The following is a 19,127-nucleotide window of genomic DNA, read 5'->3' on the forward strand; positions in this document are numbered from 1 at the left end:
ATTCAAGTCACTTACTATTTGGACAACTCCATACTTAATTAAGAACTATAACTTATATCAAATATAAATATCTAAGGGACTTGATTTATTAAGAATTTTTTTTTTGTCTTTTAATTTAATTATACGAAGTCATTATACATATCTACACTAAGACCAAAATTTTCTATTAATAGTTTGACCAGTGAAATTTTAATCGAGAGAATTTTCTAAATGACCTTAACACAAAATTTTTCTTTAAAATTTATATTTACATGTTCATATAGAAATATATAAAAAGAACTGAATTACTTATCTTTCTTTTATTATTATTATAGATATATAGAGTATGATGTCAACAAAAAATTTTAAATTTTATTTTATCATATTTTAAATTGAATTAGTTCATATCTAATCTCATTTTGAAATGAATTTATTTAATTTCTTATCCAAATTTAATTAAAAATCAAATAAAAAACTAATAATAAAATATATTCTTAATTTATATTTAATATTTTTAATTATCATGTAATTATTATATTATTGGTGTTAGTAAATAATACAATAATATATCTGTCCCTTTTTTAAATTTAAATAAAATATATATTATTTATCATTTTAAATCAAAGTAAGACATTTACAATTTAAACATTACATTATGTTTTTGCAATTACTGAATGTGAAAATAAATTTTAAATAGTTTGCAAATCTTTTTTTGCACATATTACCAAAAGAAATAACTTTAGTTTGAGACAAATAAAAAAAAAACTATGATAAAATTGACGCAAATTTAAAAAAGGTATTACGTCAGAAAGTATATTAGAGATATAATTATTTATATATTTTAAATATTATTATAAAGGGTAAAGTATTAAATTGGTCCTCTAGATTTGGGCGTAATTCTGTTTTGGCCCTTAAGGTTTAAAGTATTCTATTTAAATCCAAAAAAGTTTCATTTAGCATCAATTTAGTCCTACAGTGAGGTCAAAATTAAATAATTAAAAAAATGTTATACATAACAACAGTACAAGAACAAAATCGATAATCTAGAGAACAAGTACAAACTCTAGAGGCATAAAATCAACCATTAATGCATCAATATATTTATTTATTATTTTTTTATAATATAAATAAAATATTTTCTATAAAACTAAAGAAAATGATAAATAAATGTATTGATGCATCAATGGTTGATTTTGTGCTTCTAGAGCTTGTACTTGTTCTCCAGATTATCGATTTTGTTCTTGAACTGTTGTTATGTAGGACATTTTGTTAATTATTTAATTTTGACCTCGCTGGGACTAAATTGATACTAAATAAAACTTTTTTGGATTCAAATAGAATACTTTAAACCCTAAGAACCAAAACATAATTACGCCTAAACCTAGGGGACCAATTTAGTACTTTACCCTATTATAAAATTGTACCAATATCTTCTAATAAAAAAAATACATTCTGAAATTTTAAATTAAATTAAGTAAAGACAATACATTAAACAAGACCCGTGATTAGCCATGCTATAATTTTTGTTACTCATAATTATCTATTAGATTATGTTATTAATAACATTTTATAACTCAAAATTGTTATGGATATATTTAAGAAAAGTTTTTACAAATTTAGATACCTACAAAATTAAATGGTTTGACAAATTTTGTATTAATACCTTTGTTAATAGGTTTAGCTTAAAATGTGATATAAAATTATAGATAATAAATTTTGGAAGTTCTATAAATTTTTTAAAATAATATTAATTTTATCATTTATTACAAAAATGCAAATTCATTTTGCTTGTGGTATTTTCATAATTAAGTTCAATGCTTCATAATATAAAAACAAATTATAATATAATACAAATTGCAAATTTTAGTCGCTTATTATCTTCATATAATCAGATTAATAAAAAAAATTATACTATATGATACGACCGTTACAAATCCGATGTCATAATTCAGCATTATATACAATAACTCGGCATTATGCACCATAACTCGGCACTTTACGTTATAACTCGGCATTATACGTTACAATCAGACATTATCACTAGCTAAAACCTATTAATTGCTCTTCAATTTAGATGATCAATAGAAACGTAACCGACCTATTTTATCTCACCTATAAAGGTATGATATTTTATCTTCAAAGGACACATTGAATTCTCAATACTGACTTAATCTTCGGAGTGCCTTTGCAGGTACACTCCCCCTTGTTCCTTGCTCACACTCTGCGCAATTGGACATCTCCTTAGAGAAAAGCTCGGACTTCCACAAAAGCTCAAAGGTCGGCACCGAAGATAACAACTCGGCGTCGACTCCCAGGGACCGAGCTCTCCCTTCAGGTATTCATACAAGAACAATTGGCGCCCACCGTAGGGCCTCGAAATAAACACCCTTCTTTCTATAGGCCACATTTCCTTCCAATGGCTTCAAACTTACCTGCACCTTTGTAAACAAAAGTCATATAGTAAATCATTAAGGCCCGAAAAAGGCCGATCTATATCTGTTTTTCCGATCATTATCTGTCATCTCTCTATTTTTCAATTCATCTTTGGTTTATCTATTTGTCGATCTATATCTGTTTTGCCGATCTATATCTATTTTTCCGATCTAAATCTGCTTTTTTGATCATTATCTGTCATCTCTGTATTTTTCAAATCATCTGATATATTTATTTGCCGATCTATATTTGTTTTTCCGATCAATATCTGTCATCTTTATTTTTTAATTCATCTCTGGTATATCTATTTGCCTATCTATATCTATTTTTCTAATCTATATTTATTTTTCCGATCATTATCTGTCATCTCTCTATTTTTCAATTCATCTCTGATTTATCTATTTGCCGATCTATATCTGTTTTGCTGATCTATATCTGTTTTGCCGATCTATATCTTTTTTTCCGATCTATATCTGCTTTTTCGATCATCATCTGTCATCTCTATATTTTTCAAATCATCTGATATATTTATTCGCCGATCTATATCTGTCATCTTTATTTTTCGATTCATCTATGGTATATCTATTTGCCGATCTTTATCTGTTTTTTCGATCTATATCTGCTTTTTCGATCATTATCTGTCATATCTGTATTTTTCAAATCATCTGATATATTTATTTGCCGATCTATATCTGGTTTTCCGATCAATATTTGTTATCTTTATTTTTCATATCATCTATGGTATATCTATTTGTCGATCTATATCTGTTTTTCCGATCTATATCTGTTTTTCGATCATTATCTGTCATCTCTCTATTTTTCAATTCATCTCTGGTTTATCTATTTGCCGATCTATATCTGTTTTGTCGATCTATATCTGCTTTTTTTATCATTATCTGTCATCTCTCTATTTTTCAATTCATCTCTGGTATATCTATTTGCCTATCTATATCTATTTTTCTAATCTATATCTGTTTTTCCGATCATTATTTGTCATCTCTCTATTTTTCAATTCATCTCTGATTTATCTATTTGCCGATCTATATCTGTTTTGCTGATCTATATCTGTTTTGCCGATCTTTATCTGTTTTGCCGATCGATATCTGTTTTTCCGATCTATATCTGTTTTCTGATCTATATCTGTCATCTCTATTTTCTAATTTATATCAGTCATCTCTATTTACCGATTTATATCAGTCATCTCTATTTTTCAATTTATATATCAGTCATCTCTATTTGCCGATCTATATCTATTGTCTGATTTATATCAATAATCTTTATTTGCCAATTTATATCAAAAATCTCTATTTGCCGATCTATAACAGTCATCTCTATTATCCGATTTATATCAGTCATCTCTATTTGTCGATTTATATCAATCATCTCTATATTCCGATTTATATCTGTTATCCCTATTTGCCAACTTATATCTGTTATATCTATTGTCCGATTTATATCAATCATCTCTAGTTGCCGATTTATATTAAAAATCTCTATTTGCCGATCTATAACAGTCACTCTATTATCCGATTTATATCGGTCATCTCTATTTTTCGATTTATATCAATCATCTGTATTTTTCGATTTATATCTTTTATCCCTATTTGCCAATTTATATCTGTTATATCTATTTGTCGATCTATATATGTTTTTCTAATATATATATGTCATCTCTATTTTTCAACTTATATCTGTTATCTCTATTTTTTAATTCTATATCTGTCGTCTCTATTTTTCAATTTGTATCTGATATATCTATTTGCCGATCTATATCTGTTATCTCTATTTTTCTGATCTATATGTCATCTCTATTTTTCTATTTATATCCGTTATCCCTATTTGTCGATCTATATCTGTTATCTGATTTTCTGATCTATATGTCATTTCTACTTTCCGATTTATATATGTTATCTGTATTTGCCGATCTTTATCAGCTATATCTAGTTGTCAATTTATATCTGATATCTCTATTTGCCAATTTATATCTGATCTCTCTATTTGCCGATCTATATCTGATTTTCCGATCTACATCTCTTATATCTATTTGCCAATTTATATCTGACTATCTATTTGCCGATCTATATCTGATTTTCTGATCTACATCTGTTATATCTATTTGCTGATCTATTTATGTCATCTCTACTTTCCGATTTATATCTGTTATCTCTATTTGCCGATCTTTATCAGTTATCTCTAGTTGTCAATTTATATCTGATATCTCTATTTGCCAAATTATATCTGATATCTCTATTTGCCGATCTAAATCTGATTTTTTGATCTATATCTGTTATATCTATTTGCCGATCTAAATCTGTCATCTCTATTTGCTGATTTATATCTGTTATCTCTATTTGCCAATCTATATCTATTATATCTATTTTTCGATCCATATCTATCATCTCTATTTGCAGATCTGTTATCTCTAGTTGTCGATCAACATCTGTTATCTCTATTTTTCGATCTATATCTGTCATTTCTATTTGCCGACCTATATCTGTCATCTCTATTTGCCGACCTATATCTGTTATCCCTATTCGCTGACCTATATCTATTTTTCTGTTTTCAAATCTATATCTATTATCTTTATTTTTAGATTTATATCAATAATTATCCGAGCTATATCAATCATTATCATTTCTATATCAATCATTATCACTCTTTGTCAAATCTATATCAACTATCATCAGATCTATATCAACTATCTTTCGAACTATGACTATCAACGATCTTCAATCAATTATCCATTCACGATAAATCTTCAATTCAAAGTCGCATCATTTACACATGCGCAATCAAACACAATCTTTAATCAATTATCCATTCACGATAATTCTTCAATTCAAAGTCGCATCGTTTACACATGCGCAGTCAAACTCAGTCTTCAATTCCGAACTATGACTATAAACAGTCAACAAACTCAATCACATATTATGTACAAACACTTATCCATTCGCGATAACTCTTCAATTCAAAGTCGCATCGTTTACACATGCGCAATCAAACTCAATCAAATCACCAAACAACGGTGAACTAACTCAATATTCTCGCCCAACCAATTCACTTTTATCAATATCGTCTCAGCAACTATTCAAATTAACTACTCGGTTCCATGAAAAAACCTAACCGTTGCATCTATTAAATCAACGGTTCAAAATTTTATTGGAAAAATCAAAGACACAATCAATGACAAGACTACTACACTTTTCAATACACGTTAACTTCAAATTACGCCTGAAAATTAAAATTATTTATTATTTTAATAAAGTAAGTTGATCTGGGGGCTCCATACCTATAACTCAAATCGCCGAGTTATAACTAAAAAAAAAGCTCAACCTGCTTTATCAAAATATAGCCAGGCTAAGCTTGGGGGCTATGATACGACCATTACAAATCCGATGTCATAATTCAGCATTATATACAATAACTCGGCATTATGCACCATAACTCGGCACTTTACGTTATAACTCGGCATTATACGTTACAATCAGACATTATCACTAGCTAAAACCTATTAATTGCTCTTCAATTTAGATGATCAATAGAAACGTAACCGACCTATTTTATCTCACCTATAAAGGTATGATATTTTATCTTCAAAGGACACATTGAATTCTCAATACTGACTTAATCTTCGGAGTGCCTTTGCAGGTACACTCCCCCTTGTTCCTTGCTCACACTCTGCGCAATTGGACATCTCCTTAGAGAAAAGCTCGGACTTCCACAAAAGCTCAAAGGTCGGCACCGAAGATAACAACTCGGCGTCGACTCCCAGGGACCGAGCTCTCCCTTCAGGTATTCATACAAGAACACTATATATAAGAAAAAAATAAGTTGTGCACTGTTTAAAATTTATTAATTATATATCAAATTATACCAACAAAAAAACTTAAAAAACAAAACCAATAAAACTGGTGCAATAATTAATTAAGCAAAAGCTACAAAAATCAATATTTAGCTGCTCTCTTTTTTTGTCTTTAATTCTTTAACTAAAGGAATATTTTTGTCATTGAGAGATATACTAAAAGACAAAATTATACCCACTACTTGATGGTACATGAGAATTTCATGTTCCATAAAAGTAAGCGAAACATGTGATAATTTTTCTATATTTTATATGTATTGATTGATTAATTTATTTTTATGCATATTTATATTTTAGCATATATATTATAGATAAAAAATTGATTTAATATTTAATTTTTAATATAAAAATTTGATTAATATTATATAACTATCACTTTTATATACATATCTATTTCGTATATTTTTTGTTTCAAAATTATAAAATACTGTAAAAAAAAATTCATTAAAAAAATATACATATATAAAAAATTAACTATTAAATTAATTATTATATATAATAATTAATTTATATCAAAAAATATTTCATAAACAAATAATTAATTGAATAGTTAAATTTTGTGAATAAAATATTATTTTATTCTTTAATATTTGTATCAAATTTTAATTTGATCTTTATAATATTTAAAATATTTTATTTTAATTTAAAAAAATTTTAAATAAATTTAATATTATTTTACTATTATATTTGACACAAATAATTAACATATATTTAAAAAATAATAGTGTTCGATTTTAATAAATAAATAAAATTGACCACATATAATTACAAATATAAACATTTTTAGTCTTTTAATTTAGAATCTTAATAATTAATTACCAAAATTTAGAATTTTATACTAAAAAGCCTAGGAAAAATATTATAAAAAAATTTTAATTACTTTTTTTAATATACCATAATAAAAGATATAATTTAATTAATAATATTATTAACGTTTATATCATCCGCTTCATTAACTTTTGGTATCAGATTTAACTTAAAAATAATATTCAACCTATTTAAAACTTTAGGGAATAGAAATAATAATTTTACCCTTCTTTACATGATTCTTTAAGTTATAACAATTTTATCCTCGTGATATTTTCAATTTTACCCTGATTTTCTTATCTCTCGTTCTCACCCTTCTCGTCTCGTCTCTTCTCCCCTCTCTCAGCTTCTGTCTCTTTTTCCTCTAGTGCCAACCAACCTCCTCTGCCGCCGGAGACACTGAAGACACCGGAGTGGATCTGCCGCCGCGTCTCCACCTTCCCATCCTCCTCTGCGTCACCTTCTGTCTGCCTTTGCACCACCACCTTCTGGCTCTGACGCTGCGTCGCCACTTTCAGCGTGCTTCAACAGCTCAAAATTGCGCCGGCTTTCCCCTCGTCGCAGACACCGCAGCCTTCACCGAATGCGTTGTCCACCTTCGTTTATTGTTTATGTTGATTTGAGGAACACGTAACAAAACTGAGGTCAGGTGAGAGTTATTGTTGGACTTGAAATGAATGGGAATTATGCTGCTTCAGCGTCAGCTTTACATTATGCTGGAAATTCGTTCTCTTCCCCTTATGCTGTTCCTATTTCTTCTAGAACCTTCTTCGTTGGAAATGCATTAAACTCGAGTTTTTCGAGGAGGTTTCATGCCTTTCATGTCCGAAAGCTCAATTTTGAGCCAGTTAGTGCTTCACTCAACGGTGGTGGTGGAGGCGGCAGCGACGGCAATATTTTTGGTTTGGTTAGTGACTTGGAATTTAAGCCGTCTTTCGATGAGTATTTGAAGGTTATGGAATCTGCTAGAGCTAGACCTTTTAGGGGTAAGGAGCATGGTGGTAGTAGTGCAGCTGCTGCTACTACTCAAAAACATAAGGAGAGGGAAAAAGGTATGTCTAGGAAACCAAGGATGGAAGGAGGAAGAGGAACAGATAAGAGATTTCAAAGTGTTGAAGAGAGTGATCATGATGATGATGATGGGTTTGAAGGTTCTAGAGAAGGCTATTCCAGAAGTAAGATCCGAAGATCACCAATTAAAGGGTTTAGAAAGGATTATGATGGGAAAGGAAGCAATCTTGTTGAAAATGTTAGAGATGATAGGTGGTTGAAACATAAGAGTCAGAGTTTTAGTTTAGGACAGGAATCTGATGAATACAATATGAGTAATAATCAAGGAAAAAGTAGAAGTGGAAGGATAAACAATAACATACCTAAGTCTAATTTAAATAGTAGCCGTGGGAGTAGTATAGAGAAAGGAGTCACTCATGAGTTATATTCGTCAAAGATATCTGGAGAAAAGGTAGCTAGTACCAGACAAAGTGATTATAGAACACAGGGTAAAGCTCTTGGTGTGGACAAAATTGTTGCTGGTTATGAAGTTATGGACAGAGGGATTGAGAGAAGGCATAATGGAGTTGAGAGTTTAATAAACAGAAATGGGCGGGAAAATGCGAAAGTGAATCGAGGCAGTAAGCGTTATTTTGATAAAGATTATGATTCCGATGACTTGGAATTGGATCGAGCTGCATTTAGGAGCATTGAGGAATCCGAGAGGATTACCGGCAAGCAGCAGTTTTCACACAAGGCAATGGAGGAGAGAATCCAAAACCTAGCCAAATTGTATGTGGCACATTTCTTCCTTTTTTCTTATGGATATCTAAACAGGACAAAATAATATGCTCATGATCTCAGTATTTGGTTATTTTTTCATAGAGTATTTTTTTGGAAGTTTTGAACAAGACGTTTTAGGTGAGTGTTGCCTTAGGAAAAGTTGAACCACTATGACAAAGGGTTTACAATTCCTAATATTGCAGAACTTGATAATTGATATTCAAGCTCCGGATGAAAGTGCTATTCTCCATATTCATTCAATAATTTATATTTTTATTTTTAAGTGAGCTTTGACACATTGAACTTTGGGCGCTTTATTTTTAAGTTGGAGTTTAATCAGTGCACTGCTAGAAAGTGTAGGAAGAATAGGGTTAGTTCTTTGCCTCAGGTGTACGCTGAATCTTGAAGTTAAGTTTGTATTGAATGCATTGATCAATTGTAATATAGGATTTATAATTCATAACTTTGTTTTGGAAAAATTTGCTAGTTTGCAGCTGGTTGTAAGGTAGAGTATGGTTATTACATATACTCTTTTTTTCTTTTCTTTTTCTTTTTTTTTTTCCGTTCCCATAACTGACAAGCACGGAGAGCGACTCAAATCCCATGATATCTATAGCTGAGTAGCCCTTTTGGGGAATGGCTGGTGGCTTTGGTCAAGTGCTGTCATTTTTTTCCCTTTTTTGAGAGAAGTGTGATTTGTAAACCTTACATTTTTTTATATGCTAAAAAGAATGTGAAAGGAGTTGTATATTTCATGCAGCAACTTGAAGAGCTGCTCAGAGTTTATGGAGCAATGAGCACTTGATATTAAATTAGTAATAGAGATGGCCTCTTAGTGCCCTTTATTGGTGTATAAAGATTGCTCTGTGCTTCTTAAGTTCCTTTAATATTTATATGATTGGTGTGATTGAATTTAATAAATATAACATGTTATGAGGAAGTGTTACCTTCTCTAGGAGATTGAACTTTTTCTTTCCTTCCTGCTCACTTAAATTTATGGTCCATAGACTATTATCTTTGTGTGATTTGAAGACTTTTTATACAATCTTGTGAATATGTTTCTTTCTTGCTTTCTCGACCATTTTCTTGAACAGGTTAAATGGTGCAGATATCAATTTGGCTGAATGGATGTTTTCTAAGATGATGAGAAGTGCAAAGATTAAGTTTAATGACTATTCTATAACAAGGGTTATCATAATCTTGGGAAAATTAGGAAACTGGCGGCGAGTGATACAGGTCATTGAATGGCTTCAAAAGCGTGAACGCTTCAAATCCCATAAACTAAGGTACTTAAATGATTTTGTTGAGTGGTCTATGGACTATGGTAAACAGGGTGACCATTGATTAATATGGAAAATTATGTGCATGCTTTGTCTATACATACTTTCAATCAAGTGGCAGAGTCCCAAAGTACGTATCCTATAAATGTTATTAATTGATGTTGGATCAATTACACTGGTACGTGTGTACACACACACACAAGAAATTGTTAACATATAAAGTTCTGTCTCTGGCTAGCCAATAGCCTCCCCCCCCCCCCCCCCCCCTCTCTCTCTCTTTCTCTCCTCCTCCTCCTCTTGTTTCTTCTACAAGTATCCTTTAATATGTTGTTTTTTGACATTAGGCATATATACACTGCTGCTCTTGATGCACTAGGAAAGTCAAGGAGACCTGTAGAGGCATTAAATGTATTTCATGAAATGCAGGTAATGCATGTAATCCATGTGGCATGTTCCTTTGTTGTGCAATGTGTTCCTTAATACAATATGGGAGTATGGAAAACTTTACTGACACACTCTATTTCTTTCAGCAACAAATGTCCTCATATCCTGATTTAGTAGCTTATCATAGTATTGCTATTACCCTTGGACAAGCAGGACACATGAAAGAACTCTTTGACGTAATTGATATTATGCGAGCACCACCAAAGAAGAAGTTCAAAACTGGGCCGCTTGAGAAATGGGACCCAAGGCTGGAACCAGATCTTGTAGTCTATAATGCAGTGAGTGATTTTTAAAGAGGAACTTCATGTTATGAGGTTTAGATATAGTTGTTCTACTCCATATCTTTGATTCTTTGGACCTGAAACGGATGGCTGTTGGGTCTAATGGTTCATCTTCTGAATCTGATAATTAAAGTCCATCTCCATGAATATGCCTATGGTTAAATTTACTTCTTGTGATAAGATAACTTCTATAGGTGAAGAAAGAAAATTCTTTTAATTTTGGGACCTATGTTTATGCAGGTAGTTCTTTATTGGTCTTGATGACAACTATTGTACAAATTAAAATATGTTATCTTTGTTCATCATTCTCCCCCTACAAATGTGGCCCTTTTTTCCCCTGCCTTCTTGGTTGCCACATTATGTTTTTGGTCATTCACTGTCTCCTTATGAATGTTTTCCTGAATGGATTTCACTATTCAAGGCTGAATAGGAGATCAGTTGCTTTCTTGAATGGGATGATTATGATGAATGGCATCATGATTGTAAATCCATTCACACTTTGTATAGAAATAGTTTTCTCATGAGTACATTTCTTGCACTGTACCCAGCACTGGTTTGATAATCATTTTATGTTAATGTTCCATATGGCAAATTGCAAACGTAAAGTACTGTATGATAGTTTTTCTTTTTATTTTGTAACTTCTGTTATTGTGGCCATACAGATCCTTAATGCTTGCATTAAGAGGGAACAATGGGAAGGGGCTTTTTGGGTTTTGCAGCAGTTAAAGGACAAAGGTCTACAACCTACTGCTACAACTTATGGCCTAGTCATGGAGGTAATAGTTGTCACTTGTCAGTTTATTTAATCATTTGTAGTTACAGTTGCATAATCGCATGTGCATTGCTAAAACCTAGGGTCCTATGATTAGAGACAAAGTACAAAGAGAAAGATATAAATGACTCAATTTTTTGCTTCAAATAAAATGTAATAGCAGTCCATTATATTTGAATTCTTTAGAAGGTTGATGTGAAGGTCCCCCAGTCCTGGTTGAGTTGGATTGTCTCGTGAAAAAACTAAAATTGCAGTTGCATGTATGAGTCTTGGCTTGATAGTAGATAATCATAATTAATGAATTTGTTATGCGTGAACAGGTGATGTTTGCTTGTGGAAAGTACAATTTGGTTCATGAGTTTTTTAGAAAACTTCAGAAGTCTTGTATTCCCAATTCATTGACATATAGAGGTATTCCTGTTTATTTGCATATCCATGGCAATCACTTAATTTAATTATGATATTTGAGTCTTGACCTTCCTGTTAAATGCAGTTCTTGTGAATGCACTTTGGAAAGAAGGAAAAACTGACGAGGCTGTGTTGGCTGTCCAAGAAATGGAAAAACGTGGAATTGTAGGTTCCGCTTCTCTTTATTATGATCTAGCTCGATGCCTCTGTGCAGCTGGAAGGAGTCGCGAGGCACTGATGCAGGTGGTGTCATTTTCTTTGAAACATTTAAGTGCTTTAATGTGCAGATGATGTTAAGATTGTTAATACAGTAGAGCAACATAAGTTCAAAAAACACAATATTTACCAAAAATCCTTGCTTATTAATTTCCAAAAGAACAAAGGTCCAACTGCAAGCAGGAATTGCATTGGCACCCAAAATTCTCTTAGAGCACATAGTTTTCTTATGCATAGTGGCAGAGCCAGTTGGTGCTTACAGTGGCAATGTTAAATACAATAGGCGCAATTCAATAGCTATTCTTCAATTGGATCATTACCCTTGTAACCCCATAACACTAATTAACTACAATGATATTACATTTTAATTCAATTGTGAAAATGTTCCATGAAGGAGCTGTCATATCCCCAAAAGAAAACTACATAAGGACTTTCCGGAAGGTTTGAATGCAATTTGTATAACAAACTTATCAGTTGACTCTAATAGGTTGATATCCAAGGTTTATATTTTTTTCCGTACTCCAAGAACCAAGAATTCAGTGTTGGGCATACATGAACTTCTGCATCTATTCCTCTGTGTTTAATTTGTGTTGAAGAAATTCTTTTGGTTCAAATAGCAATGATCTTTTTCATGTTTTGACAGATAGACAAGATATGCAAGGTTGCAAATAAACCACTAGTAGTGACCTACACTGGCTTGATGCAAGCAAGCCTAGATTCCGGAAACATTCAAGATGGGGTCTATATTTTTGAGAAAATGAAGAAAATCTGTGCCCCGAATCTGGTTACTTGTAACATAATGCTGAAAGGTTACCTTGAAAATGGAATGTTTCGAGAAGCTAAAGAGATGTTCGAGCAGATGTTAGAAAACACAGATCGTCTGAGGAACAATACCGATTACAAAATGCTGGTGATACCAGATATCTACACATTCAACATCATGTTAGATGCATGTGCTGCAGAGAAGAGATGGGATGATTTTCAAGATATCTATCAAAGGATGCTATACCATGGTTTCTACTTCAATCCAAAACGTCATCTTCGAATGGTATTGGAGGCTTCAAGAGCTGGAAAGGTGACCTTCCTCTTTTCTTAATAGTTATTTATGGATGATCCTTTTATTATCATACAGAAAGAGAATCATCCTTTTAGGAAATATGCTTGGTAGATAAAGTAGGAGTAGACATGATATCACTCTCATAGTCCTCATATTATGTCAAGAAGTTATAAAACCCTGTTTTGTTTGCAGGAAAAGCCTTTGGAGATAACATGGAAGCACTTGAATGACACAGATCGCCTTCCGCCAGCTTCTATGGTCAAAGAAAGGTTCTGTGCCAAACTCGAGAAAGATGACTATCTTGGTGCTCTTTCATGTATCACCAATATAGCCCAGAAAGACTTGGAGCCATTTTACAAGTCTTGGTGGTTGAATCTATTCAAAGAAAATTCTAAAAGGTTTCAGAAGGGCACACTTGTTAGACTAATGGATGAGACTAACAACATAGTTTCCAATAATAGCATTCCTAATCCAGCACTTGTACATTTATTACAATCATGCAGAGAAATGTTTTTGGACACTGATCACAATTCAGTGAAAACATTAGTAGGGGAGGGTGAACTTGTCTCCCGTTCATTGTAATATATGCTGAGCCAAAATGTAACGCGAGCCTTTATGTTCATTGTTAAATCCATGTGGTGCTAAGTAAATGGCATGTAGCTCTGTAGCAGTGCTAAGTAATCAATAAATACGTGCCAAAAATCAACCAAAATCAAATAAAAAATTACGTGTGTTTCATTAATAATTGAGCTATTTGAACGTTTTAGTGACACTCTTTGAGCGCGCGAGTTACATAAATAAGGAATAGTATAGGTAGACAATGAAAATACTAAACAATGTGAATAATGAATATGTTGAATGTTCAATTCAATAGGTATGCAGATGGTTATGTTCATTTTTTTTAATTGGATGATTATTTCTTTTAATTCGATTTACTCATGCACAATTAATAATAGCTGAATGTTCAGAAAATCCAAAAAAAGTTGCATGGTACAAGAGATTTATTCATGAATAATGGTGGGTATTCAAGCATATATATAACATTAGTGGTGCAAAAAAAAACTACATATACATAAAAAAAATCAATCATTTTATATTTATGTATGAATATATTTTATTTTATTTATTTTTAATGTATATTTTATATTTTTATTAATGTATTTTATATGCAAAAACTAATCTAATAGTTTTTTTTTTTTTTTTTTGTAGATGTAATATGATTGTTAGTGGTGCATTGGTTTCACAAATTATTTGCTGGATGAAGGGATGGAGGGAAATATATATGATGATGGCTATGAAATTGTTGTCTCAAAACCGTTCAACAAGTGGTGGTATAATACTATAATATATTCATTGAACAATGCTCATTCTTGAAAGATTAATGATGGCTTTTTCATTGTCTTGGATTCATTGGACAGACAAAACCCTAGAATTATTTTTATATATACCTAATTTGTACGCATTGTTTGTTTGGCATAAAAGAAATTTATACAAGTATCTAATTATATATTATTATATTAATCAAAGTTTTAAATTCTTTATTTTTCTGTTAATTAAATTTTAGTTTAGATAACACTTATTTGAAACACACTAGAGATAGCAATGAGATAAATACAGGCAGATTATTCTATTTCACCCTACCAATCCAACCTAGATTTTGTCCCGCTGGGTGTTTGTTTCTCTCAAATATATTTGTCACTATTTCAGTTAAGATTAATAAAATTTAGTGTGTAACATTAAAATATGTGGAAGAATGAATAACAAAAAATTTTTAAATAAAATTGTAATTAGAGTTAATATTCAATTTGACTCCTGAAATTTAAAGTGAGATTTAATTTAACCTTCAAAATTTCAATACACTTAAATTTTAATTCATATTAATCCTTGAACTAATTTATGTTATACATTAACCTATTGCGATTTAGATTCTCATCTAGGTTTCATGTGATCAAGATTTATTAGAACTTTAAAAGTTTGATTGTTGTTCTCATAATCGCAAAATTTTCAAATTGAACTTATTATTGTCATCTTCATAAAAATATTGGAAAAGCTAATCAAATTTTTAAAAAGTTATATATTTTCATATTTACCTTTTTTATTAAAATTTTATATATAATTATAATTATATGTATTATATTTATTTATATTATATATACCAAAGATGATAGAAGCATAAGCATACTGTCATGCTCACCACCCGACTCCACCCATATTAAATTTAGAGCAATGTTATGGCCAGCAATTTTTGTGATTGATAGTCATTAAATAGCTATTAATGATGATTTATGGTGTGTTTGACAATCACGTTGGAGAAGATAGACGTGCGTTTAAACTTTTTGAAAGTTTCACTTTTATGTTTGGCATTTTTTGTTTTTCTAAACACAAATGATTCTGCCTTTGAACGCACGTTCAGAAGAAGCTAAAATTTGTAACTTCTGCGTTTCATGTTCATGGTTGGTGATCACCCTTGAAAAATTAGATGAAAAATTTATTTTTTTTTACCAACCATACCCTCAATTTTCTTCTATAAAAATGATTAGTTCTTTATAGTTCTTCATTCTTCTTCATAATTCTTAGTTACAACTTTCATTTTATCAAAATAGTTCAGATTTGAATCAATTACCAGCAAATTGAATATTTTAATTTTTTATTATATTTAATACTTATTTTTATATTTTAATTTTTATAATTTTTTATTATATTTTTTATTTATATGATAAATATTTTTATATTATTTGTGTAGTGCTCTTTTATTCATATGACAAATGTTGTTAACTTTTTTTTATGATATTTTTATTATTTTTTGTTCATATAAATTCTTTTTTTCTATCTTTTCCTACATTGTATTTATATTTATGTTGTGTATGAAATTTTTTATTTTTTTATTTGATTTTATTGTAATTTTTTGTTCATATGATATATGTTGTTGGTTTTATGAAATTTTTATAATTTCTCATTATTTTTTCTATTCTTTGATGTACTCTATTTTTGTTTTGTATTAATTTTATCTATTTATTCTGACTTTGTAATATTTGTAATTGTAATTATTATATACTACGTTTATTATCAAAATTTTGTATAATATAAATTATGATCCTATAAAAAAAGGACAAATAAATAAAAAATTAATTATAAATAATAATAGAGTCATAAATAATAAAAATTTATAGTCTAAAATAATACTAAATTAAAGAATACTGACAGTACTAGAAAAATTATAGAATATTTTCTTTTTGTTTGATATTATAAAATTTATAATACTCTCTTTCATATTTTTATTTTTTATTGTATTATTTTATTTATATGATAAATATTTTTTATATTATTTTTGTTAGTTTTCTGATTTTGCATGTAATAAAAAAAATTATTTAGATGAATGTCTCTTTTAGTAATTTTTCATCTAAAAGTAATTTTGAATAGTATAATCCAAACAATATTTATTTTACTATAATCAATTTTGATATAAAGATTGCCAAACATAAATAACGTTAACCCAAACTTACTTTTCATCAAAATCAATTTTACAAAATCAATTTTGTGCAAACTCCCGTTTGCAAACTGAAATCCAAACACACACTTAATGGTGTGAGATTGGTGTGAAATTTCATCCAATGACTCACCTTTCTCTGCGTACATGCTGGCCAAAATTCAATAAAATTGCTGACCCCCTAGACTTTTTCTTAAATTTAAACCAATTAAATTAAAATTGTTCATTCAATCAAATTTAAAAAAATCCATCAAAATAACACTAATTTATATTAGATTAAATTTTATTTTTGACTATATAAAATTTTAGATTTATTTTTTAGAATTTATCAAATTCAATTCATACCACACAAGTGATATAATATTATTATTAAATTTATGATTTTATTTATAATATATTTAATTTATTATCTATTTTTATTTTATTATATATTATTATTATTTAATAAATATTTTATAAATATAAATTAAAAATTATTTATTTATTTATTTTACCAACCTAAAATTATTTTTATTTTTTAATAATAAAATCTTAACTAAATATAATAGTCTCTAAGATTTAAATTTTTAGTTTTTTAAATTTAAAATTTATTATACTAATATTTAAGATCTAACTTCAACTATATAATCTGGTTTCATGTCTTATATGATCTAATTTCATGCACCATTTGATCTCTATACCCTTTTTTGCCACGCTATACATAAAATTAAAGGACATCGTTTTATTTTAGACAATGAAAGAAGATAAAATAATTTGTACATCATATAAATTTTTATTACTGGTAATTTTGTGTATAACTTAACTTAAAAAGGGTCTAAAAATTAATATAATGTCCAATACATTCTTGTAATAAAATTATAAATCGAACCAACTATTTTGTGAATTTAATCTAAAGTCTATTTTTTTTAAAACAAATTGAATAAATTCAAATTCTATTCAAATCGCAATATTTTTGGTTGGACTAAACTAAATTAAGAAATAAAATCAAATTTAAATCACAACAAATAATATAATTTAAGTTGAATTAATTTTTCTTTCAGAATTGATCTCAACCGCCAAGCGAACACGGTGCACAAAAATCCGACACAGACACAATGGACTCCAACGGTGTCAATCAATTATCCATCCTAATCACATTCGGCAGAGTGAATAGCCACAGGTTCTTATTCTATTGCCATGCCCAAAGGGCATTTATATATTATCAATTTTTTTTTTCTAAGAGAGGAGCTTATAAGTTATAACAAATGGCTTTAAAATTAAAATTAAACGTGAAAAAAAAAAGATAAATAGTTCGATAATACATATGGAAACATATGAATGTGTCCACAAATTCTATTAAACAAGAGTAATCACACACCATCCGAATAAATAATACAGTAAGTTATAGAAATAAACGTCACACTGTTTTGCAGCCATTAAATTTAATTTAAAAAAATGAGCCACCCCTTAGTTTTTTTTTTAAATTATTTTTTTGCTGGCTAGCCCCTACCAGTCATCATCGAAACATTGTCTCCGTCAAAATAATCCACCTGGCACTTATCAAAATCGCAACGAGAATTTTCAATGGAACGCCAATCATCATATCATATAAAAATAAATTATCACGTTTCTAATGAAAAAAAAAAAAAAAGCTCTAAACCATGATGAATTGACTCTGACAACAACCACAATAATATTCACATGTTATGTTATTATCACACACGTATCAGTTAGCAAATCAGTAACTAGCAATTAAACAATCAAATAATTATTAGCAAACTTTAGGCACCGACTATGATATATCTAATCTAATCTAATTTAATTTATTTTCCCTATGCATCAATCTCTGTGATCTGTATTAACTCCAAAACTTAACAATGAGTTAATTACTTAAGAAGCATGTGTGTTCAATTTGGCTAAATTAAATGCAATATGATGCTTGAAAAAAAAAATTGTATATACAATTTGATTGAATTATAATAATAATCCCTAATTAAATTCACTAATTAAAAAACTAATCACATTAGAAAACATGCCGATGAACTAACTAACCCAGAATCCTCAAGAACTCAAAGCAAGACTGAAAAAAGCTCCAAAAGATGTTCTGCTTCTTCTTCTTCCTTTTCAACTCTTTGGATTCTATTTCACTTCTCATGGACTCAACCACATCCCCCCTGTACACGTAATTATTATTGAATTCTTGATGGTCTTCTTTGCCATAAAGCACGTCTTCCATGGATCCTTTCTTATTATCATTGGAGAAGCTTATTAGCTCTGACATGGAGATGCTACGATTCATGCCGCCGCCGCCACCGTCAACGCCAGAATAAAATCTTCTATCCATGGAAT

At 29.7% G+C, this 19,127-nt stretch overlaps 1 protein-coding gene across 1 annotated transcript; it reads left to right on the forward strand.

Annotated features, from left to right (window-relative positions):
- The first annotated feature begins 7,387 nt into the window (after positions 1-7,387).
- Positions 7,388-13,942, forward strand: LOC130970135 (pentatricopeptide repeat-containing protein At1g30610, chloroplastic). The gene is made up of 9 exons (XM_057896131.1): positions 7,388-8,863; positions 9,949-10,140; positions 10,479-10,560; positions 10,665-10,856; positions 11,522-11,635; positions 11,952-12,042; positions 12,125-12,282; positions 12,899-13,330; positions 13,505-13,942. Exons 1-9 carry the CDS (start codon positions 7,755-7,757, stop codon positions 13,892-13,894), a joined length of 2,760 nt encoding a protein of 919 aa, XP_057752114.1. The 5' UTR covers positions 7,388-7,754; the 3' UTR covers positions 13,895-13,942.
- The last annotated feature ends 5,185 nt before the right edge of the window (positions 13,943-19,127 follow it).

The sequence above is a fragment of the Arachis stenosperma genome, chromosome 3 (genome assembly GCF_014773155.1).
Source record: "Arachis stenosperma cultivar V10309 chromosome 3, arast.V10309.gnm1.PFL2, whole genome shotgun sequence".
In the NCBI taxonomy this organism is placed as follows: Eukaryota; Viridiplantae; Streptophyta; class Magnoliopsida; order Fabales; family Fabaceae; genus Arachis; species Arachis stenosperma.